Below are 24,292 nucleotides of genomic sequence, written 5' to 3'. Positions count from 1 at the left end.
AAAGAAAATTGCTCCTAATTAACTGTCACTCCACTGCCAGGTCAAATCTGAAAAATGAGGTGTCTCAGCTAGATCAGCAGAGAGGTGGATCAAGATACATCATGGGCTCAGGTAAATTCTCATGAATTAGAGGATTTATTTTCTCCATAGCCTTTGAACAATATTAATTGCGTCTTATTTATTTGGAGGAGGCCAGGAGAAAAAACTGTGTTCTGCATCTAATTAAGTGAACATACAAAAATGTATTGGAAAATAGCTTAAATAATGAAGTTTGGTCTGTTCTGGCTCAGTAAGTGGCCATGGACAGACCGTTTGCTGCCACAGGGGTTTATCATAAGTGTACATGGTTATTCTAGACTGCTTAGTGCATATTTTAATAATTAGTTGTAACTGACTCTTAGGCAAAAATAGGTAGTTTAGTTGTTTGTTTATAGCTTCAGCTGCCCTAGCACTAAGTCGCTGATTTCCAAATGCGCAACATCACTTGGTTTACTGTTTCTCTTGTAGAATATTCTGCCAATTATTCATTTGTATATTTCAGGTGAAACATTTATGGAGACACAATATCGTATCTTGAAAGAAAAAGAACTTAAAATTAGGAATGCCCTGGAGAAACTAAGGAGGAAAAGGTCATTACTTAGAACTCAACGCAAAAAACGCGAGTTTCCGATTATCTCAGTAATGGGTTATACTAATTGTGGTAAGCAAAAACTCATGAAACTGTAGCGCGAAAGAGCTTACATTGTCTACTTTTTAATTAGAATCTCTAGCCAGAATCTCATTTCAGTGTGAATAGGCTTCTTATTTTAATTAGTTTTTAAACTGTGTAATGAGTATGTGTCAATTAAGGTATAGTTAGGAAAGCAAATTATGCTGCTTGTAGTTAGTTCTTTTGGTTTTTTGGTCTTGAAGATATGTTTTGGAGAAATGCCTAGTACCTGTTGTGCCAAAAAGATTTTGCATACAGTGCTGAAGACTATACTGTTAGTGTCCCTATGTATGAATCTCTATTACTTGATCAGAATGGGTGAGAGAAAAGTATGTTGATATTTGGATCACTGTGAAGGCTTGAGGCACAGGAGGAAAACTCAGGAGATGTGGCAGCTGATGTGGAAATATGCTTAAGAAGCACTGTAGCTTTTCATTGATTGATGTATAGTGTTCTGAGATGTTCTCATAAGAGAATCTAAATCAAGCTGAAGTTTTTCATACACAAGGCATAAATAGCCTTTGGACTAGATACTTTTTCAGGTTACATTATCTTAAGACCCATTTCATTTTCTTATTCAACATCTTTATAAAAACTTACCTTGTACTAATTTTTATGTTACGGAATCATAGAATGGTTTGGGTTGGAAAGGACCTTATGATTATCTAATTCCAACACCCCCCACTGCCATGGGCAGGAACGCCTAACACTAGACTGTGTCACCCAAGGCGGCGTCCAACCTGGCCTTGAACACTGCCAGGGATGGAGCATTCACCGCTTTTTTGGACAATCTGTTCCAGAGCCTCACCACCCTCACAGTAAAGACTTCTTCCTTATATCTAACCTGAACTTCCCCTGTTTTAGTTTGAACCCATTACCCCTTCCATACTTTTAAAGCTGAAAAATCAAATATACATATTTTGCAGTATTGTACACATAATTTAAATACTTCAGCCAGGGTATGTACTGAGCTCTTTAATGACTAAATTCCGTGAAATATTCATTGAGTTAAATGAATGTCTTTAGTGATAAGTTCATGAGGAAATGCGTAATGAAAGCGTCAACCTAGTAAGCTATGTATTATTAGTGCTTCTGTTTACTGTTGGTTTTAACAAGTAAATATTGAATTGTTTGACAACAGAAGCACTGAGGAGTGTGTAAGTATGCTTTCTAATGCTGTCATGGCAGTGCTCTTCAGATAGTCTGAGAGGTGAGGGATGTGGGTAGGTCACTTTGCAGGTCAGTTCAGTATTTGATCATCTTGCAGTTTTGCAGCATAGCTTCCAGCTGTGGCTTTAAATCCAATTCCAGTTTTCAAAAGTTAAGACTGTCTTTGGATTTCCTAACATCATATAGATAACTAATCACAGAATCACAGAATAGTTGGGGTTGGAAGGGACCACTAGGGATCATCTCCACCCTAACTGTTCAAGCAGGGTCACCTAGAGCACATTACTCGGGTTTGTGTCCAGATAACTCCTGAACATCTCCAGGGAAGCATAGCCTAGATTTAAATTAAATAGATCTGAAAAAATGTGTTACATCGTACAACTCACCTGAGCCTTGCAAATTAAATTTTTACTTGAAACAAGCCACCAAAATCTCGTCTTTTTTCCTTTAATTAGGAAAAACTACTTTGATCAAAGCCTTGACTGGGGAAGCAGGAATTCAGCCCAGAGATCAGCTGTTTGCCACTCTTGATATTACAGCCCATGCTGGCTATCTGCCCTCACATATGGCAGTTATTTATGTTGACACCATTGGATTTCTGACTGATCTCCCACATAATCTGGTTGAGTCCTTTTCAGCTACCTTAGAAGAAGTGGTTTACTCAGTAAGTAGTTGACTATAAGAATTGAGAAGTCAATTTCCTTTTGGATAATCCTCACTCCTTCAAAAAAAGAAGTTAATTGGAATACTGCTCTTAGTGAAGCATATGGCTGACTAGTATTGGGCTCCTAAGATAATGATGTATCTCACCATAAACCCATTTTCTCATACTTGAAATTATGCAGAATGTATAGCTATGAAGAGATTTCAGAAAGGGTTTATTTGGAGTATATGTGTCCTTCTCCACTAGCATAAACCAGGTAACTTAGACTTTACTCATTAAATATCTGGAAACCTAGACACTGCATCTGAATAATTTGAGGTTAGCTTTCTTAAGAGTTAAAAATGAAATAAAGCCTCTGGAATGATCTGGTTTTAACTTCAGGTTTCCTATAGCACTATGAGTGGGTGATTGTGATGTGATGCAGGCAGCATGAGATAAACATAAATACACTTTTCCAATCATTTTCTCATTAAAGTTAGTTTCCTGTGTTATAGCAAAGTGTAAGTCTGCATACACAGACATTTAAACAAAAAGCCTGTATCATCAAAGGTAATGAAATTCAGTGGTAACTACATGCTGGAATGCTGCTGAGAATTAGACTTCACCATGTGATAATAGGACTTTCAAAAGCTGGCTGCAATTATCCTGTTTGTTTCTTATTTTGAAGTGTTAAATGAAAGGCATGAAATTTAATTCTCACTGATTTTCAGAAGTTTGAGGCAGTATCTTGAATAAAGATGATGAAACACTGTGAATGCAAATACTGAATTTGGTTGCTTCGTTTTTATCACAGCAAACATGATTATGTATGTGCTTGAAACTGGTAACTTTTGTATAACACTTTCTAAGTGAAGCAGCAATAATAGTATCTCAGGAGCTAAGGATGAGGATAATCTTCTGCATTTTAAATGTAAAAACATAATTACAAGTTAAGTGGGGGTGTTCCCTCATTTTGAAACAGTTTTTTCAGCCATTACCCTAAAACCATTTTGGAGCTCACTCTTTTCCTTCCCCAGTATTTTTTAAGCTTTATTGTTACACAGCCTTAGCTTTGAAAAAATTGATCAGTTATTATTTGAAATCTGAATTCTGTAACTAGTTTGATTGACAGGGTTTGTTTTACATTGGTATATAAAATCTCTACAACCTGCTAACTGGTGTATTTTATTAAGTAATTGTCTTATATATTAATGCTTGCTAGGATCTTATAGTTCATGTGAGGGATATTACTCATCCAGAAACCATCCTCCAGAAAGCAACTGTGCTGTCAGTTCTGAAGAATCTGAATCTTCCCAGCCATTTACTGGACTCAATGGTGGAAGTTCATAACAAAGTGGATTTGATAGAAAGGTAAGCAGAAGATGCTAAATGTACTTAGACAGTTCTAATGTTCTGAAATCTTTTTAATTCTTGGTCTAGAAACGAGCTCCCACACTTTTGAATACATTTAATAGTGTTTCTCAATCCTTTACATATCTAACTGTGGTCTTAAAAAAGAATGAATTATGATTTAATTACAAAATAAATCACTTGTGTAGACACAATGTGTAGGAATGTACCAGTATAAAGTAACATAATTAAATGGTCCATGCTTGGAATATTTTCATGACCTAACCTTCATGAGCAAACATGTCTGCAATGGCTACTTTTGAGGTATAAACCCGCTGAAGAAAATGTGTTAGCCATTTCTGCTCTACATGGACAAGGTTTAGAAGAGCTGAAAGAAGAAATAGAGAAAAAAATTTTGACAGCAACAGGGAAGAAGATTCTGACAGTTAACGTCAACTTAGAGGGACCTCAGCTAAGGTAAATGATTTTTAATTGTAAGAAGGACTTGGAGAAATATGAAACTGTTAGTCCTGCATGTCTTAAAATTTCCAAATCGTATAATACTGATATCAGTCTGCATTAAGAATTACAGTGACAATTATCAAAGTTTTCTGACCTATTGAGAAAAAATATCCCCATTAGATACTGTGGAGTCTGCCGCTGAAAGTGTCCTTCAGAGGTCTGTGTGTTGGTATTATAAAACATACTTCCTGAAAGACCATGCCACTGGTCCTGGAGCCAGATTGCTGAGAAAAATACAAATCTGAAAGGTTTATGAAAACACTGTGCCCTATTTCCAAAGAGCAAGTAGCAAATTAGAAGTGAAGCACTTTGTCTTTTAAAGTGTTACATTACCTGGATTGCAACATACTGGCCTAAAATAAAGATCACATTGTATGCACTGTGTTATACCTTTAAGATGCTAATACACTTTTACTGTTACAGTTGGCTCTATAAGGAAGCAACAGTTCAGGAAGTAGAAGTGATGCCTGAAGATGGCACAGCCAGGGTGAAGGTGATAATCGGCAATTCTGCTTTTGGCAAATACAAAAACCTCTTTCCCAACAGTAAGATTTATATGCCGTGAAACTGCATCTGCTTTTCTGGGAAAAGAAACTGATCTCATTAAGATGTGAAATTAAATCAATGACTTGTTAGTCTGGGTGCTGAAGAGTGTATTCCTTCTCCAGTTGATGATTTTCATGTGTTTTAGAGGCGGACACTGTTTCAGAAAACTTCTATTTGGACACAGTAAGAACTTTGAGCTTCATTCTGTCAGCAAGTGTAAGGACAGCACCAAGTTTTTAATGTTAAAACAGCTGTTGGTTGTAAGTTGTGGACCTTCATACACATGGAAATCATAGGATGGCATCTGAATTAACCTTCAGAAAAGTACCAAGTTTCTTATACAAATAAAGCTTTTTAACCCTTTTTTTTTTTAAGAATAAAATAATATTTATTATAGTTAAGGTGTCTTGGATGGTCATTGGAAAAGGAAAGTTACTGAACAAAATGTTGCTGGCTGTATATAAATAATACAGATCAAGATGTATTCAAATACAGTGTGTGAACCTAAGTAAAATAACTGCCACATCTTATTTTTGAAATGTCCTGAGTTCAGCTGTTCTGAGTTATCGGCTGGGCTTAAACTGTGACATGAAGCAAAAATCCCCATGGATTTGTATATTTAAGCAATAAATTGATATAAAATAAATAAAGTTATAAGTTATAAATGAAGTTATCTGTGAACGTCTTTTACCCATACAGGTTTCTTGCCTACAGTAATTTATCCACAATACCTGTTACTGTGTCAGTTCTTGGAGCAAACATGTAAGCTACAGCAAACTATGGATTTTGTGTGAAATTATTTCACAAAGGAAAAAAAAAAAAACAAAGCTGATCCATTACCTGAGTGATGAATTACTACTGGGAACCAATAAAACAATCAGTATCATCACAAAAAGCAGAAGCAAAACTATTTCAGTCCATATTACAGAGAGCTCAAGTTTTATTAGAGTAACAAGCCACATGAGAGTACAAAAGACAGACAGAAAAACATTCTGAGAATGCAGGTAGTGACTCAAAAAAAAACAGAACTGAGTGACTGCTTAGTACGAAGTACACAGAGGTAAGAAACAAGGATAAAAAGCAAAGCATTTAAAAAGTCTTTATAAATGGAATGTTTAGGGGTTTTTACTCATATGTATCCTGCAATTGCAAGACAATGCGTGAGGAGGTAGCATCTTGGCCTTTCATTCTGAGAAGTCTAGGACGGGTTTGAGCTGATGTCAAGTAGCAGTAGATTTAAAACTTTCACAAACATTAACATCTTGCCAGACATTTGAACTCAGCTTTTGCATATAAAGTGCATCTAAAAAGTGAGGTATATTGATGAAGCTGCGTAGTGAACTTACTTTATACAATGCCTGTTTTTGTTTTAGTCCTGATGCTTGCCATTTCTCTTAACCTTCACAATTATCTATTGCACAGTTCATTTAAAAAATTAGATATGATTAATATGCAATGGCAAACAGCATAAACCCCTCGGTTTTTACACAAGCAAAAACTACTTATTGAAAGGAAAATTAATTACAGAGCTATTACAATACATAAATTAAAGTCCAGGTGTGGGACCCCAAATGAGCATGACAGAAGCCAAGAATGTGTATTTTTAGAGCAGTCTGAGTTTAGATAAGGAATTTGTTTCTTATGTGTTTATTTTCAATGTAAGGCATATTCTGGCAACACCTAGTAAAACATACTACATTACCACAGATGAAACTGTCTAGGGGTCTAGTTTGGTATCTTTATCACTGCAGAACTGGCATAAGTGATAGAGTGTTTGATATACATACCTCTTAAAAATAATAATTTTGTGACTACCTTGTTGGTAAAGGGGCTCAAAACTGATATGCAGCACAAAACAACAGCCTCTAGATTTCCAATGGTCTCTATATAAAAATATGTCAACCAGGACAGTCAATACAACATCTTTGATAAATCAAAAATATTTTTAAACTGTTCCTTTTGTATATTTTTCACAAACTATGAAAATAGACAAGTCAGTTTCACACTGACATAAAAGACTGAGAGTTTGGGTTGCAAGTAGTGCAGAATATCTTTATAAGAAAGATAAAATCATATCACAAAATAATTCATGCAGCTGCTGAAATACTTCTCTTCTTTGTTCATAGGTAAATAAAATAAGATTAAGTTCCTGGGGCTTTCGGTATTGCCAGCTGCTACAGAATCTAAGCACCTCTGAGTAAATTATACCTCTACCATAGTCCTCTAGTGACTTCAACAAGGTCTGCCTGCTCTCTTTTCTGTGAAAAAGCCTTGAACCCTTGGTGATAGTAGGAATGCTTTTCTTACTGAGCCTTTACGACGTCCCTGGTTTAAGGTAACTGGACCTGTTTGAACCAGGACACTTTAAATGCAGACAAAGCCTTTTCAGCTTTCACAGAGAAACTGAGAATCAACTGCTACTTGTTCCAGCCCCTTTTCTTTGACAGGTTAATGAAGGATTAATTTTTGTGTTAAGTTCTATCACATCTTTGACAAAATCATCGTTTCCTATGAAGTCTCCAGCAATGATGTTAATACATTCCTTTTGTGGTCCTGGGTATTGCTGCTTTATCCATATTTTCAAGCATGGAAGACTCTGGAGTGTCATTTTCTTCAGTGATCCAAATGGATGTTGGAGAATATACCTTAAATTTTCAGTAAGGTTAATCCCTGCTACAAAGAATTTTTCTGAAACAAAAATATCAGAAGGTGACACATTAGATATTTGTTTGAGGAGAACAGAAACCACTTGACATTGCATTAACTCCAAATCTTGTTCCTCTGGCTATCATTAAAATAGTAAATTCACATTCTGTGTTGTTTCATATCCCTAAAACTGTTTCAGTAGATTGCCTCCCCTTATTGCAACTGTAGTAAACAGTTACTGAAGCAAGCTGGGTTACTGAGCCATTCCAGTTTAGCTAAATTTATCCAGGTTAATCATTGCTGACTAAAGGTTCTCCGTTGACTTATCTTCCTTTGTAAATTCAAGTTTGTTTCTGTAAGGGTTCTTCCAAATGCTTAGCCTTCCCCTGAGGGATGGGAACATGGGTGCACCTACACAAGCTTTTTGCTTTGGCTGGGACATGTGGCTGTGAAGCAGTTCTCCTCTCCATCATTCCATGTGTTCACATCACAGAGTTGCATCAAAGGTTACAAACTGGATTTATTTCAGCTTAGACTACCCCAGCATGCTTGAGCACTGTTAATTCCTATTGTAGCTACAGCCTTGCCATTCTTCTAGGGGGTTCTTTCCGGAATAAGGCTACCTTCATGCTTTTCCCTCATCAACACTGCCTAAAGCAGCAAGCACCGGACCGAGGAAGCAGCTTTCTACTCATGAGATAGGCATGTCTGCACCAGTGAGCTGGTCTGTGCTAAGAGCTTCTTTTCACACAGTCATGCAAGCAGCTGCTACAATTACATGTACATACACTGATGCATGTATGCAATGCCATTAAACTGAAACAGGGTAGACTAGATACAAGGAAGAAATTCTTCACTGAGAGGGTGGTGAGACACTGGCACACGTTGCCCAGAGAAGCTGTGGCTACCCCATCCCTGGTAGCGTTCAAAGCCGGGTTGGATGTGGCTTTGGGCAGCCTGGTCTAGTGGAAGGTGTCCCTGCCCATGACATGGGGTTGGAACTGGATGAGCTTTAAGGTCCCTTCCAACCCAAACCATTCTGGTTCTATGATTTGCACTACCCAAGATGAACATCACACTCACTCATGGGTAGGCAGAGGACTCAGCAACATGGACACATCTCATGCACACAGCATGCACAAAAAGTGGTTATTGCCCATAATGCTATGATTACCCAACTTCCTATTTGTGTTGCTGTACATGCCCCTTATTTCCTATAAGCAACTCTGTGCCTACCTGGGCGGCCCATCCGCTTCATGCGCTCTAAAAACCGGATAAGAGAGCGAGTGGTAGTTTTGTTTCCCCACCAGTATGGGATTGCAGGCCACAACTCACAGTGCTCTTCCACTTCCACATCCTCTTCATATGAGACTATAACCTGATGGCCATGCTGCCACATGGTCCGCAGCGTTGGCACCACCTAAGAGAAAGCATGCCCAGGTTGAAGTCAACAGCACAGCAGCGTTCCCAAAATTCAGATACTGATATGTGACGTTGCCTTGGTAGAGAGGCACAGATTCAGTTCAAATAAAGCTTTTTAAGTGTATGACCCAGTCGATCAATGGCTGGGTTCAAATAGTTCAAGTACAGTAAAGTACATAGCTCAAGATGTTACACCCATGTAACAAGAAATCATCCCTGAGTCAGCCCTTGTGCACATACTGCTGCTGAAAATTTGTTGGGAGAGGAAGACACAGGCCATTTGATGAAAGGAGGTAAGAGGGGAGCAAAGCCTTACACCCAGCTGTAGAAATACAGACAGAGAGAAGCAGGAATAATTTTGGCAAATGCCCCACATTGATCTAAATTTGTCACTGTAGCCGAGAAAGAAAATTGAACTACTTAAGACATGGGAAGACTAAATGTAAGTTTTCAATAGATATGTTAATTCTGATTTCTCTAAGTAGAAAGTTTATGAAATTAGGGTGCTCCAGATATTTTGAATTGAGAGAGGGGAAAACTTGAGTCACAAGCTACCTCAGACAGATGGGCTGAAACAGGGCTGTTAAATTTAAATGTTTCAGTATGAAATTACATTTTCCAATCCTCAAGAGTTACCATCAGACAGAATTGAGGCCCTCTGACTAGTTTTATTTGAAAAAGCAACACTTAAGGCATTGTTTTCCTAAGAATGTTGTGGTTAAAAGCTGTGTCTGTTGCTTGTGAAGAGAAAATGGTGGCTTTTTGATGTTACAATTATGTAATTAATTAAAATGAAAGCTAAAGACAGTTGAAAATATTTTATGTAAACCTTCCATGAGGATTTCTTCTCTTCTATGAAGAGAGCCAAGGGTTAAATGAACATGGGAATTCGTCTTCACCCAACAAAGACTGCAAGTCCCAATTAGGTCAGAAAATGCTCCAGAATTAAATCATAGAATCATAGAATAGTTATGGTTGGAAAAGACCTTAAGATCATCACGTGCCAACCTCCCTGCCATGGGCAGGAACACCTCACACTAAACCGTTTCACCCAAGGCTCTGTCCAACCTGGCCTTGAACACCGCCAGGTATGGAAAATTCACAACTTCCCTGGGCAGCCCATTCCAGTGCCTCACCAACCTCACAGTAAAGAACTTCTTCCTTATATCCAATCTAAACTTCCCCTGTCTAAGTTTGAACTTGTTACCTCTTGTCCTATCACTACAGTCCCCCTGTTCTATCACTACAGTTAAGACACAAGCTACTCAGACTACACAGATCTGTGGCTGACAGACACCTTTGTTTTACTCCAGCTGCCTCTCGGAAACTGCAACTTCTTTAAAAAAAAAAAAAAAAGAAAAAAAAGAAAAAAAAGGTGTGGGATAAGAGCCAAAACAAAAAAAAACAAACCCAAGGTATTGGAAATGAGCACAGGTGCTTATTTCGCAAACAAAGCAGAAATAAAACTGTAGATGTCTAACAAGGGATTTTTAAACCCTAGTAATGCAGATCAAAGGAAGTCACCATGAATAGTTAAGGCAATTAAAATTTGAATGCAATGTAATGTTGTCACACTGTGGCCTGTGCCAGTACTACATACAGACAGACCCCTACTTAGCAGTTGCTTCATAAATACTTGGACACTTAGCCTTGTACAACAAAAGTAGCGGCCTTGAAAGACTGTAAAGACCAGATTATTTTAGAGGAAGTGAGCAAGTACTTGTTATTTGATGTTAAATCTGAATTCAGATCCTGAAAAAACCCACAGCTACCTTACCAGTAATTGTATCACTTCCAAAAAATGGTGAGATTCATTCTGCCTGTCACAAACCGCATAGAAATAAAGACTTCCTGCTTGAGGGGAATACTTGGCTTCTCCTTTCTCCACTGCCCTTCCTTCATCCGCCTGGATGCAACTCTTTTCTTCAGTCAGGTGATCTCAAACCATTGGTTCATCACCTTCATTCAACAAACTATCAGCAGCAGCTTAACCCTTTTGCAATTTATAACAGTTTTCCTTTTAAGATCTGGAAGTAAATTTGACCATCTTCTCCAGTACTGCTTTGTTCATCCGTGACTTACTCAGTCGAGTTATTTGAGGAAAAAAATAAGAGTGTCACTCAGGTCTTCAATTATTCAGCTGAGACCTGAATATTCAGAATCCCATAGTTTTGCTGAGAATTGTTCTATTTTAACTCAGCTGTTCAAAATGCTTTGAAATGGTAATACTCACCCGTTACTTATACACCAGCTTCAAAGGCTGAATTCGAATCACAAACAGGGTCATCATTATCCTGTACCCCTCACATCTCCAGAGGAAACCCTCTGTTCCTATGCATCTTTGAAATGTTAATTGTTTAACTACTAAAAGCTCCCGTATTTTGTAAAAAAAAGAGGAAGCTAAAAATCTCAACTTCTGACATCTAGCAATCAGATAATTTCTAATTATTGAAATTAAGGCTTTTCTGGAGGTTTGGGTGACTGAAAACATATTAGGCTAGTTGGCAGGTCAGCTCCAGCTCACATTCATGAAAGTCCATGCCACCAGAAATGCACTGAGGGCAGAGATGCTATTAAGAGGGACCTCAACAAACTGGAGACATGAGCTGACAGGAGCCTCATGAAGCTCAACAAAGGCAAATGCAAACTCCTGTGTTCAGGCAAGACTGACCCCATGCACCAGGACAGACTGGGAGCAGCTGGCTAGAAACCTGCTTTGCAGAAAAGGACTTGGAGGTCCTAGTGAACACTGAGCTGAACATGAGCCAGCAAGCGTAACCATGCGGCAAAGCTGCAAACAGGGCTGTACTAGGAAAGGCATAGGCAGGAAGTCAAGAGAAGGGGTTCTTCCCTTCTATCCAGCAGTTGTTGGACTGCATCTCAAGTACCAGGTCCAGCTGCAGCTTCCCCAGAACAAAGAAGTCATTGACGTGCTGGGTCCAGCAGTATGCAAACAGAGCAAGCAGAGGCTGGAGCATGACACGCAAGGGTAGGCTGAGAGAGCTGCGTCTGTTCAGCATGAAGAGAAGACTGCGGACAGGATTTACAGCTGTTTGCAAATACCTAATGGGCAAACGTAGAGAAGACTCCCCAGATGTGCATAGCAAAAGGATGAAAGTCAGCAGACACAAGTTACAGCAAGAGAGATTCTGATCAGATAGATAAGGAAAACACATTTACTGTGAGAGTGGTCAAACATTGCACCAGGCTGCATAGAAAGGTTGTGGAATCTCTATTCTCAGAGATATTCAGGAATGAACAGGACACAGCCCAATGTAACTTTGAAGTCATTCCTGCATTGCATGGTGGGGTTCAACTAGATAATCTGCAGAGGTCACTTCCAACCTAAACTATAATAAATAGCATAAAAATTCATTTACCATTATTGCTGTGAAAAGGCAGAAAACAGATTCTTTAAATTCTGCAAATATGGTGTGGACTATATTTATAACACACACACCCCTGATGCAGCAAATGTTACTTTTCCTAGGTTAAAAATACAGTGGAAGTAGAATTGATGTAAGATTTCAAATCAAAGATCTCATTGTAATATATCTTTCTTAAAAAAAGAAAAAGACAAAAAAGGGATCTCATACTTACATTTCTGGGACACAGTTTACACTGGAAAACCTCTTTTATCCAGGCAATTAGACGACAATGAAGTTTTTTGTTTAATCCATCAAAATTCCTGCAGGCTAAGATAACAATTTCCTGAGGATGAGTTTCCAACCACCTTAACACTTCCCACAGAATATCCTGCAAGAGAGAGTCAGCAACTTAGAAAATCATCTGTGCTATGCAGGGGAAAGGAAATAAAACCAATAGAGCATTGATGGTGGGGCAGACTCACAATCACAATAACAAAAATCAGTATAGGTTTCTGGAAGATGGCCATCCAAATGCCCACAGAGTGGTCCAGAGAGATGAAGCCCAGGAAACCTACTTTCTGCAGGTCTGTGCCACTCTGCTCAGGATGTGGTTCTAGCACACTTCACTTTACAGCTTTGTATTTTGGTAATTTCCACGAATCAAGTGTTTAAGGCCATGCTGGACGTGGCTTTGAGCAACCTGGTCTAGTGGAAGGTGTCCTGGCCCATGGCAGGGAGGTTGAAACCAGATTCTTTAAGGCTCCTTCTAACCCCAACCATTCTGTGATTCTATGAATCCTACTAATCCTACTGATATCCTACTGCCTAGAGGCAGGTTAGGAGTAAACCCATCTCTCCAACTTTCTTAAAGAATAAACAATGTATTGGTGGCAAACTCACAACAGGGAAAAGTTCTGTGCTTGCTTAAATGTAACTGTACCCTTTTCCCCCATTTCTTATGGGCAATGACACCGTCTTCAAGGTCACGTGTAACTGGCAGGGTAGTCAGGCACTACATTTAACTGTTTGCATGAGCATGTCAGTCACCATGAAATCACAACACGTAAAGGGCTCAGACTCATGAGCATGAGGCTGAAGTTTAGCCAGTTAGTCTGCAAATGAAAAGCTGCATTAGCTAGCTGTGCTTGGCTGTACAGGTTGCAGCAAACAGAAGGAAGATGTAAACTACTTTACATGACAGAGTACATGCAAAGAGCAACTCACAGTAGTTTCCTCACAGCATCTGACAGTAATTTGGTAATGGGATCCAGACTTGAGCCTCGCTGCCTTTTAGTGAAATACTTTTTCCTCAGAAAAAAAAAAAAAAAGTGTTTCTGTGATTTTATTAGGCTTATAATACCTTCTTCTCTTTAATAACCTCTCTCCTTACAGAGGAGATGGGATTGTTCTGGGTAGCATCCTAGGACAAGATAAGATAAACCCCAGAAACATCAGGCACTCAATAGGGGCAAGGCAGTACAGAGCAAGACACAGCAGCTCTGGGTTGAGGAAGCAGAATTGACTGATGCTCCAGTCTCACTTGTAGCTACTGAAACTAGCCTCTAGCCTTGCTGATTTTCTCTAGTTTGAAGTCCTCACATTAAGAAAACAAATAACCTACTTGGAAAACCTTGGGCCAGCATTTCCAGATTATGATGGCTCTTAAGTGAAAGGAACAGCACTGGTTTTATAGCCACCCCAAAGGTAAGAGCAATACCTGTACAGTAACGATTGTGTAAACCATATGCACAAAGTACAAATTCATAGATGGATCATTAGGCTTGTGGGCAATCCTGAAATCCAGATACCTAACTCCAGCCTCAAGTTGCTCTGTCACAGTCAGCACCTGAAAGGTGAAACAGAAGACAAAGATTCTGAGAGTTTGGAAGATATTTTCTTCTTTAGCTTAGAAAGCTGAAAAAGGCCTACAAAGTTATCACTATAACATTTTTCACAGATCTCTCATCTTTAAAATGGCACTGTATGGCACCAAGTTGCACCTTTGAAGTATTTTACTCTCTGATAAGAGGGATCCCAATTTCCCTGCAATTGCAGATTAGATTAGTTTCAGATGTCTGAAACTGTTCTGCTCTGAATGTTAAAGATCCATTAACCTGTGTGTAAATACACAGTCACTCTTCACAGGACAATTTGTATGAACAAAAACTGCAGGATCAGCACCTTAAAAAAGCTGTATTTATTTTATTAGATCAAAGACTTTACCAGGGTTGTCTCTGTGGAGCTCACTCATCCTCAACAGAAGGAAAAACAAACCCAAAAAACCTACTGGCTATTGTTCTTTTTCAAGATAAAGTTTGAATTAACCTGTAGGAGTCCTACAGAACAGAGGTATTTCTCTATTTCCACGTCCCTCAGACCTCTTCTACTGGATTTGAGAGCTGAATGGAACAGGTGATATAGCTGTGTTTCTGGGGCAAAAAGTCCCAAATGATATGTCTCTTACCTATACCAAGGCTATCTTTGCCTTTAATTAAATACACTGAAACACTGCTTTGCCTCAGTTCAACCTGCTATGGACAAAACTTTTAGTTTTCACAAAGCATACATAGTACTGATTTGAGTCAGAAATGATTCAACAAAAGCTAAATCAATACAAGGCATTGCATCTGAATAACCACATCTGTAGCTTTAGGGTAAAGACAGAGCTCAAGACACATGCCAGCTTCAACCATCTAACTTTCTGTTCTTAAGACAGAAATTTAATCTTCCCCAGGCTATGCCTGAGCTGCAGGGCTGGGGAACAGCCCAGCACCACTTGCCTCAAGGTGTAGGTGGTACAATGGCTCAGGCTAACAGCTCCCTCCATGCCTTCTAGTTCTGCACCAGGCTGAAGCAATTGAAAGAGTGATCCACGCCCAGTTCCCTCCTCCCACCCTTTTGGAGCATGCTGGAAATAGGAGTGTATGTGGCTGTAGGTCATCTATAACCTTTGTGGCAAGAAAGAGTGCCAGATGAAACTGGCGCTCTGAACTGTTCTTTGGATGAATTAATTTCTTTTTGTTGACTGCATAGGAAAACTAGACAAATTCAGCTCTCTAATTAGTCACCTGGGTTTGGATACTGAATTAGACAGTGTGAACACTGACCCTGTAGAACAAAATTTAAGAGGAAGCCTTGGAGAACGATGCTGCTCAGTGCTGCAGACATCCAGACACCAGACATCCAGGACATGAGCAGGTTACACCCCTGACACCAGCCATTGCACAGGAAGGATTTGGGCCTGTCCTGGGTTCAGCAGTAGCAGTCATTTTTCTCCTTAGTAGCTGGTGCAGTTCTATGGTTTTGACTTTCAGGCTGGGAACAACTCTGATAACACCGATGTTTTCAGTTGTTGCTCAGTAATGTTTACTCTGACCAAGGACTTTGTGAGTCTCATGCTCTGCCAGGAAGGAGGGGAAGCCGGGAGGAAGCAGGGACAGGACACCTGACCCAAACTGACCAAAGAGGTATTCCATACCACAGCATGTCATGCCCAGGATGTAGAACTGGGAGCAGTTATCCAGAAGGGCTAGATCACTGCTCAGTCGGGCTGGGTATCTGTTGGCAGGTGATGAGCAGTTGTATTCTCTCCCCTTATGATTTCCCTTATCATTATTATTACTGGTGGTAGCAGCAGTGATTTGTGTTATACCTCAGTTACTAAACTGTTCTTATCTCAACCCGTGGGAGTTGCATTCTTTCAATCCTCCCCATCCCTCTGGGAGCAGGGGCAGGGGAAAGGGGGGGAATAAGACAGAGACTGCATAGTTCTGATTTACAGCTGGGCTTAAACCACAACAGGGCCTCTACACTGACAACCCTGCCAGACAGGACTCAAGACAGACCCAGTCTACTAGGCACTGTGCCATCCAGGAACTGTGGGTCCTACCATCATAGGGCTCCTTGATGTCTGCTCTGGATGCCAATGGGTGGAGTCATCTCCTCAGAAAGATAACTCACCACAGAGATAAGGAGGGGTGGGATTGCAGCCGTGCCTCTTTCCCATCAGCAATGGGCCACTTCCTGCTCAACCAACAAAGTGACTATAATGGTGTAAGGATCTTGCTTGTCAGGGTCACTTCACTGGCCAGCAACCCACAAGTTCAGAGATATCTAAATCTTTCATTGGGTAAAGCAAAAAGCAGCTCAATTCAAGGCACTGTGATAAGCGAGGGCCTTTCCACATCAGCTCATCACTGCCATTACATATTCAATATATGGTACTGTCTAAGACTCCAGTTTGCCCAGGCTGCTCAAACACAACAAAAGAAGCCTAGGCATAATTTTTGCCTTTTATCAATTATTCAGTTTTAATTGCCAAGTAATGAACTACTCTTTCAATAAGAACAAAAGTTTAGAGATTTTTGGTATCTCTTTGATGCCAGGAAAGTCTGCTCTTTAGAGAAACCTTCAAAAGCTCTCACTTAAAACATCATCTTCAATTTCATCTTCAACACAGATTTGTGAGGAACAAGGAGATAACTGCTAGCTTAATATTTAGACATTGTAAAAAGTTAGCTAAACTTTATGTGAGGGATGACTCCTTTCTCTTACATTTAAAAAAAAAATTCCCTTCAACAAGACTTGTCTCTTCTGCTGGATGAAATACATGATACAGATGGGGAAAACAACTGACATCTCACACAGCAGTGACAGTAAAAATGACAAGCACTACCTTCTGAACAAAGTGCAGAAGAAAAATCTTTTGATTATAGTAACAGTAAATGCTACTTGTAACAATAAACATATGAAAAAGATGAGTTTCTACTAGCAAGTGATCAGCTTTTAGCAACATCTTTGTGTATTATCCCTGTCTTACCTACATTCTTTTTCCCTGCAAAAGATCTGGTATGAATGGCACCTATCTCAGGCCCAGTGTGCTGGTTTTGTCTGGGATAGAGTTCATTTTCTCCATAGTAGCTGTTCTGGGGCTATGTTCTGGAGTTGTGCTGGAAACAGTGTGGATGACACAGGGATGTTTTTGTTACTGCTGAGCAGCCCTTACACAGAGTCAAGGCATTTTCTCCTCCTCACCCCACCCCAACAGTGAGGGCTGGGGGTGCACAACGAGCTGGAAGGGGACACAGCCAGGACAGCTGACCCCAACTGGTCCAAGGGACATCCAATACACATGAAGCTGGGGGAAGAAGGAGGAAGGGGAGGACTTGTAGAGTGATGATGTTTGTCTTCCCAAGTAACTGCTACACGTGATGGATCCCTGCTTTCCTAGGGATGGCTGAACACCTGCCTGCCCATGGGAAGCACTGCATTAGTTCCCTGTTTCGCTTTGAGTATGTGTGGCTTTTGCTTTACCTGTTCAACTGTCTTTTCTTAACCCATGAATTTTCTCACTTTTACACTTCAGATTCTCTCCCCCATCCCACCAGGGGCTGAGTGGGGCTTAGCTGCCAGCTGGGGTTAAACCACGACACCCAAGCACAGTATCTCATGAGCGCACAGGTTCTGGACAGCACGCTATTCTTTCATTGTTATTCTTTCACTGTGGTCATCTAGCATGACCACTCTCAGCACTGCCACACAGGCTTCAACTTTGCTCTGACATGACAACATCAGACAAGTTACCTGTGTTGTAGACCACTTCATGATAACAGGGTGCACAATGCAGGGTATACATTTGCTTAAAAACTTCACCAGCTTGCATTCGTTGCCACTGACAGCAGAGTTTTTATCCAAGCAATAGGTCATGGTGTCATGACTCCCTGTCGAATATAAAAACAAATGTACAGAAAATGTTATTTCTTAACTACTAAAAACCACAACATGTTGTTACACTGTGTGCACGCACCTGACCTGACCCTGTTTCTAAATCACACACCTATATTGCCTGATAAGACTATGTAGTTATGGCAGAAAGATGGGATCTTCTGCAGAGATTTCTCACTTGACATGAGTAAGATTAGTGTGAAATCCTTGTGAAGGGAAGGCATCAAGATTTTTCAATAAAGCAGTCCCCATCTAAACTACACATTGGTTTTTGCCTCAAACCGCAATAAAATGGCCTGTTTCAACTAGCATCTTCCCCTGAAATAATTACCTTGATTCCAGTTCTTTTTCCAGTGAATAAATAGCTGGAGGCTGAATTTTTTACTTTTTTCTTTTTTTTTTTTATTTTTTTAATAATTCTGAAGGTCTAGAATTAGTCCTGTTTTCAGCATTGTCCAAATGCAGGATTTCATACTCTAATACCATCATCTCTGCACAGGAAAATATGACTGAAAGCAGAAATTCATCTTCTTACACCTTTGACTGGACCAACTCCTAACTTGGCATTTAAGGCATCTGTATTTTAAATTTCTGGCAAAAATGCACTCCTGAACCAAACACCTACATCCCCCTACAGCAACAATATAAGAGATGGGCACTTGAAGGTTTCAAAGGAAAATCCAACTCTAAGCTAATGTGCATGCATACAATCAAAGAAGTTTGTCTTACAAGATATAAGAGTCAAACCATTAAATACCCATGGACCAAATCCAAGTCTGAGAAAAGTGAACAGGATTCCATTGATGAGTGTTCCTTCTACTGATGCCAATCAGCAGATAGTAAGCCTTTATTTGGGAGTCTTCTTCTGATGTCAGTGAGTTAAGAGTAATGACAGGAAGATGGGTATATCCATAACACAACAAATATTATGCAAAGGTAGTGAGCTAGTACCAAACCAGGTAGCTTCAGAGCTTGAAGCAACTTCTCCCCAGCAGCACTGTGAGGAACCTGGTGAAATACAGCACTTATTATTGACACTTGCCTCTGTCTCCTCACCATGCTTTCAGAATGCACTCTGTCACATTTCTTGCATGCCTTGTTGTCTTCTTTATTTGAGATAAGCTTCCACTTCCAAACTGGGCTTCCCCCAGTCATTGTTCCCTCTGAAAACCTGCCAGAGCTGTTTTGACCTGGTTGCTCTTGATCTGCTTTTGTTCTGACCTGGGCTAGACCAGTTTTGTAGGTCAGCTGGACAGCCACCAAAATCTCCCAAGTTAATAGCCTGCAGTGGTCTGTAGAAGTCCCCCAATGTTTGCTGAAATGGGCTTGCCTTCAATCATTCTTTCCTTCTTGCGTTTTTCATGCAGGCTTATTCATAAGAGCAAACATTCCCAGGAATAACAATGTCACCATAAGAAGAACCGGGAAGTCAAAAGCACACACCAGAGGTTCCCAACTGTCTGCAATGTCCAAGAAGCACCACTCTGAAAGCTTTATAAAAACATGGTTCCTTTTCCACCAAAAAAAAAAAAAAAAACAACCCACAACCAAAACCAAACCACTGAGAGAGCTACAAGGTTTCAATTTTAATCAAACCTCCATTAGTTCATGACAGGCAGGGAAAAAAATGCACCATAGGTCTTGGGTTCACCACAGCTCCACCATGGAAGACAAGATTTGATTTTTCCCACTCTCTCTAATATACATCTTTGCTAAAGTTAACCTATGATCCTGTAGCCTACACAAAGCATTCACCTACAGGCTGTGCTGCTTTCCACCCAAAGGGGAAACTCACTTATTCAAGGCAGGAGAGAGAATCAAGAACATGACCAACGAAAGGCTAGTGATACACAGGTCTGAATGTAGTACCAACAACACCAGCTATAGCACAGCTGTATTTACCCATAATAGGATAAATCCAGTTTTTATAAGAACAATCATGCAGAAAAGTCACACTCCACATTAATACAAACATATGTTAATTGGAAGTCTCTATCTTCCATTTTACATACTTTCACAGCCTCTTTGAAACAGTACAAAAAAACAAATAATAGGATAAAGTGTTCTTTCTCTCCTTTTTCGAATCATTATGTAGGAACTGGCAAGAATGAATAGGAAAATCCTTTTTCCCCCTCACCTCTAAGAAATCCCAAGCATTACAGACATTCACATGAGCACATCACACAAAGCCTCCCCCAGGCCCTTCTCCCACACACTGACCCAAATAATAAAAGTAGCTATCCTGAAATGGGACAAACAGGATGCTCCAATTCTTAAATGACACACCAACAAAATAGTGGAGAATGAAAGTTAATCTTTACCTGGAAGAGCTAAATTATAGAGCGGAATATCCCAGAGCTTCTCTGGTAATTGTGACATCCATTGACCATTTTCATGGCACATGTGAATGGAGGTTTGTAAAGAGTCTTCCATGAGTGCCTGCTTTAGGACTTCATAGGGAGTTCTGGGAGGGAAAGAGAAAAGAAAAAGAATAAACCATTCCATATACTGTGGTTGAATTAATGCCACTGCACTGTGCAGAACAGATTTATACATGCTATAAAACATCAGCCTTTCTCTCAAGTAGTTGCAGCAAAATGTCAAGAGCTTCTCGGCCACAACATACACTGCTTTTGATAACACTGCCTACCAGCACAATGCCAAGGGAGGGTTCCAACTTCAGGCTTGTAAATTGACCAACTGAAAACAAAAATAGAGCCAAGACAAATATGTGCAGCTTCGTTGATATGGAGAAATGGCTATCTACATCAGCTATTGCAACATCACAAGGAGTAACCCAACTTCAGTGTGAAACATCTTCCCTAACCTTTTGCAGCCTCAGAAGCATGGCAGAGGGATTGATGGCAGGGCTGGGACAGGGGCTGGGTCGCCAACCCTCAGAATCCTAGAGAACACTCACCTTGAAGCATCAGTTCAGCTGCTACAATAATAGAATCATAGAACAGTTAAATTTGGAAAGGACCTGAAGATCATTTGTTCCACCCCCCCTTGCCATGGGCAGGGACACCTCACAGTAAACCATGTCACCCAAGGCTCTGTCTAACTTGGCCTTGAACACCGCCAGGGGTGGAGCATTCACAACTTCCCCAGGCAACCCATTCCAGTGCCTCACCACCCTTACAGTAAAGAACTTCTTCCTTATATCCAATCTAAACTTCCCCTGTTTTTTGAATCCATTACCCCTTGTCCAATGACTACAGTCCTTAACAAAGAGTCCCTCCCCAGCATCCCTATAGCCCCCTTCAGATACTGGAAGGCTGCTATGAGGTCTCCACGCAGCCTTCTCTTCTCCAGACTGAACAGCCCCAACTTCCTCAGCCTGTCTTCATACGGGAGGCGCTCCAGTCCCCTGATCATCCTCATGGCCCTCCTCTTGACTTGCTCCAATAGTTCCAGTTCTTACTGGTCTGTGGTCCCTTCTGCTGCATCTCAGCACATTCATTCCTGAGACTGCTTCTCCCTGGAGTATTCTTCAAGTTGCTTTTGGGAGGGTGGTTGGTTTTTCTGGATTTACAAGTGAGCCATACAGTTTATATGAAGAGTACTTCCTTAAACATGGTGCAGTAGATTTATTATTTTTTTTCTGGCAGTCACATAGGGTCATTTCAAAGGCAACTTTAGGAATTGCATTCCTATGTTTTATGTCCATACCACACATAACAGATACAATCTGCCTTACATCTGTCAAGGCACATAGCACCATACATCTAGCCTGCCTTGCTGTGCCTTCAGCGTGGCTTGCAATTGGTCACTCTGAGTACAGCTGCCCCTGTTAAGAAAAGAATGGGAATATGTAGGCTGAGGAAAATGCCCAGCACAGTGACACAGGCTGCATGTGTCAGCTGTGTAACCTGGAGCTTTCCTCCTGGTGAAGAGCAGCTGCTTCTGAGGCTGTCCACATACACAAGGCCATTTCATAAGCAGAAGAGAGGTGCTTTAGACTCTCTCTTGTTCCCTTTGTCTCATTATTTTAAAAAACAGGTATTTGGTGGGCCTAGTGCAAAGTTGAGTGGAAAAATATCCCATAGCTTTATTTGGGGAATAAAAGTGTGGATCTTTTAGCCTTGCATAAGCAAATGGCCTCTGTATGCCATATCTGGTATTCTTATTCTTGGAAAGAAGTTCGGATCTCAAGCAGATAAACTCATCCACCCTCTGGCTCTGCAACTGAACATGCTGAGCTTCTGTCTCCTGCTGAGACAACAGATACCTGCATCTAGTCTTGTCACCTTTTGCTGTATTTCATGTTTCCTCAGACTTCACACCACTGCTCACCCAGGGTTGCTCTGCTCTAATCTATGTACCATACAGCATCAGCATGGACAGGGGCTGCAGATGTTTAAAACAACATTGCCATTTAGCAGTTGCAAGAGACTGGGTAGTCTTTCTCTTTCTCCAGCTCTGAAGCTGACATGAGCTGAGGACCACAGAATCATAGAATGGTTTGGGTTGGAAAGGACTCTAGAGATCACCTAGTTCCAACCCCTCTGCCATGAGCACAGCTGCAACACTCCAGCGCATGGCAGCACTTACGTGGGTCCCGTATATAGACTAGAATTTAAACTATAAGCACTGCTTTTCCTCTTCCTTGGGTTCTGCAGCTCCCTTTCCAGGGACTTTGTGGCTGCCTAATTCTCTCTAATGCTGCAGACACCCAGATCAATGCAGAAGGAGGGCAGGAGGTGCTCCAAGCACCAGAGCAGAGATTTCCCAGCAGCCATGGTGAGACCACAGTGTGGCAGGCTGTGCCCCAGCAGCCCATGAAAGTCCACAGAGGACCAGATATCCACCTGCAGCCTGTGGAGAACTCCACGCCACAGCAGGGAGATGCCCAAAGGAGGCTGTGATCCATGGGAAGTCCACACTGGAGCAGGTTCCTGGCAGGACCTGCGGCCCTGCGGAGAGAGGAGCCCACACTGGAGCAGTCTGTGCCTGGGGGGCTACACCCTGTGGAAAGGACCCACACTGGAGCAGGGGGAGAGTGTGAGGAGTCCTCCCTTGAGGAGGAAGGAAAGGCAGAGACAGCATGGAATGAACTGACCACAACCCCCATTCCCCATCGCCCTGCACTGCTATGGGGATGGAGGAAGAGAATTCGGGAGTGAAGTTGAGATCAGGAAGAAGGGAGGAGTAGCGAGGAAGGGCTTTTTAAGATTACTCTGATTTGCTTGATAATAAATCAGTTTCCTCAATTCGAGTTTGCTTTGCTCGTGACAGTGACTGATGTCTCTCTCTATCCCTACCTCAACTCATGAGCCTTTAGTTATATTTTCTCTCCCCTATCGGTCTGAGGAGGGCAGTGATAAAGAGGATTTGGTGGGCACCTGGTGTCCGGCCAGGATCAACCCACCACAACTACCCTCACACCCAGCAGCTTTCTGCCCTGGCCTTGTGTGCTCGGAGTGCAGACAGCAGGGCAGTGCCCGTGGTATGCCTCACACCGGGCAGTTCCGGCAGGGAGACATAATTAATGAACAGCTGACTAAAATACTTGCTGCGGCCGACCCAGATCCAGGGGCTACCTAACGCCACGGGAAGCACCCGAAACCTTGTGACGAGACCTACCCGCGCTGCCGGAGAGAGCAGCCCGCCGGGCATGGAGGCGACAACACGGGGAAGGGCTCAGCGCCGTCCCCAGCCGTCGCCGCGCTGTCGTATCCCCAGGGGACACAGATTCCTCCCTTCCCCCTTTTTGTTAATTGTTGTACTTACTCGGATGAAGGATTTCGTTTCCATGACGGCCCTTCAGGAAGCACTGCACGGCCCGGATCTCCCCGGCAAAGGCGCTCTGCCCGCGCTCCGACCGGGGCTGCCCTGCCCTGCCTTGCTTTGCCTTGTCTTGCCCTGCCTGCGTCAAGTAACCGCAGGTTTGAGGAAGGCGAAGGAGGGGCGAGAGAGATGAGGAAGAAGAGGGGAGGTGGTTCTGGTGAAGTGGAGCTGCCCGAAAGGCAGAGGTGAGACACTTGGTGGACTGAAGATGTATTGCCGCGGGAGGTACCTGCAGGCAATGGAATGCTGGAGGACAACGCATCAAGTAACAGCGTGTAGCCATTCTTCAGCTGCATTTAAAATCTATTAATGCGGAAAAAGCTTAAAATACATATTTATAAATATATATACAAAGTACCTTAATTGCCTGCTTTGTCCAACAGATTCTTTTCTTCAGTTTGC

General features: G+C 41.3%; 2 protein-coding genes across 4 annotated transcripts in view; one reads left to right on the top strand and one right to left on the bottom strand.

Moving 5' to 3' along the window:
- The window catches only part of GTPBP6 (GTP binding protein 6 (putative)), an 11,347-nt gene extending 5,742 nt beyond the window's left edge, over positions 1–5,605 (top strand). For both annotated transcript variants that reach the window (XM_062628645.1, XM_062628643.1), the window contains exons 5-10: positions 41–111; positions 542–700; positions 2,335–2,543; positions 3,745–3,893; positions 4,197–4,349; positions 4,818–5,605. In XM_062628645.1, the coding sequence (XP_062484629.1) occupies positions 41–111; positions 542–700; positions 2,335–2,543; positions 3,745–3,893; positions 4,197–4,349; positions 4,818–4,959 (883 nt within the window). In that variant the 3' untranslated portion in view covers positions 4,960–5,605. The remainder of the gene's footprint in view (positions 1–40; positions 112–541; positions 701–2,334; positions 2,544–3,744; positions 3,894–4,196; positions 4,350–4,817) is intronic.
- Positions 5,302–24,292, bottom strand: PLCXD1 (phosphatidylinositol specific phospholipase C X domain containing 1). Of its 2 annotated transcripts, none has more exons than XM_062628647.1 (7): positions 23,834–24,292; positions 20,422–20,564; positions 17,960–18,096; positions 14,094–14,222; positions 12,609–12,764; positions 8,823–9,006; positions 5,302–7,285 (listed from the first exon to the last, which is right to left on the bottom strand). In XM_062628647.1, exons 1-7 carry the CDS (start codon positions 24,184–24,186, stop codon positions 7,173–7,175), a joined length of 1,215 nt encoding a protein of 404 aa, XP_062484631.1. In that variant the 5' UTR covers positions 24,187–24,292; the 3' UTR covers positions 5,302–7,172. The 2 variants fall into 2 exon arrangements, with proteins under 2 accessions (XP_062484631.1, XP_062484630.1); XM_062628646.1 differs by having other exon boundaries at positions 5,302–7,628; positions 23,834–24,280.

The sequence above is a fragment of the Pezoporus occidentalis genome, unplaced genomic scaffold (genome assembly GCF_034315485.1).
Source record: "Pezoporus occidentalis ecotype Australia unplaced genomic scaffold, CSIRO_AGI_Poc_V1 ctg32, whole genome shotgun sequence".
NCBI lineage: Eukaryota > Metazoa > Chordata > Aves > Psittaciformes > Psittacidae > Pezoporus > Pezoporus occidentalis.
Note: the sequence above shows the minus strand (reverse complement) of the source record. Positions and strands in the feature narration are given on the sequence as shown.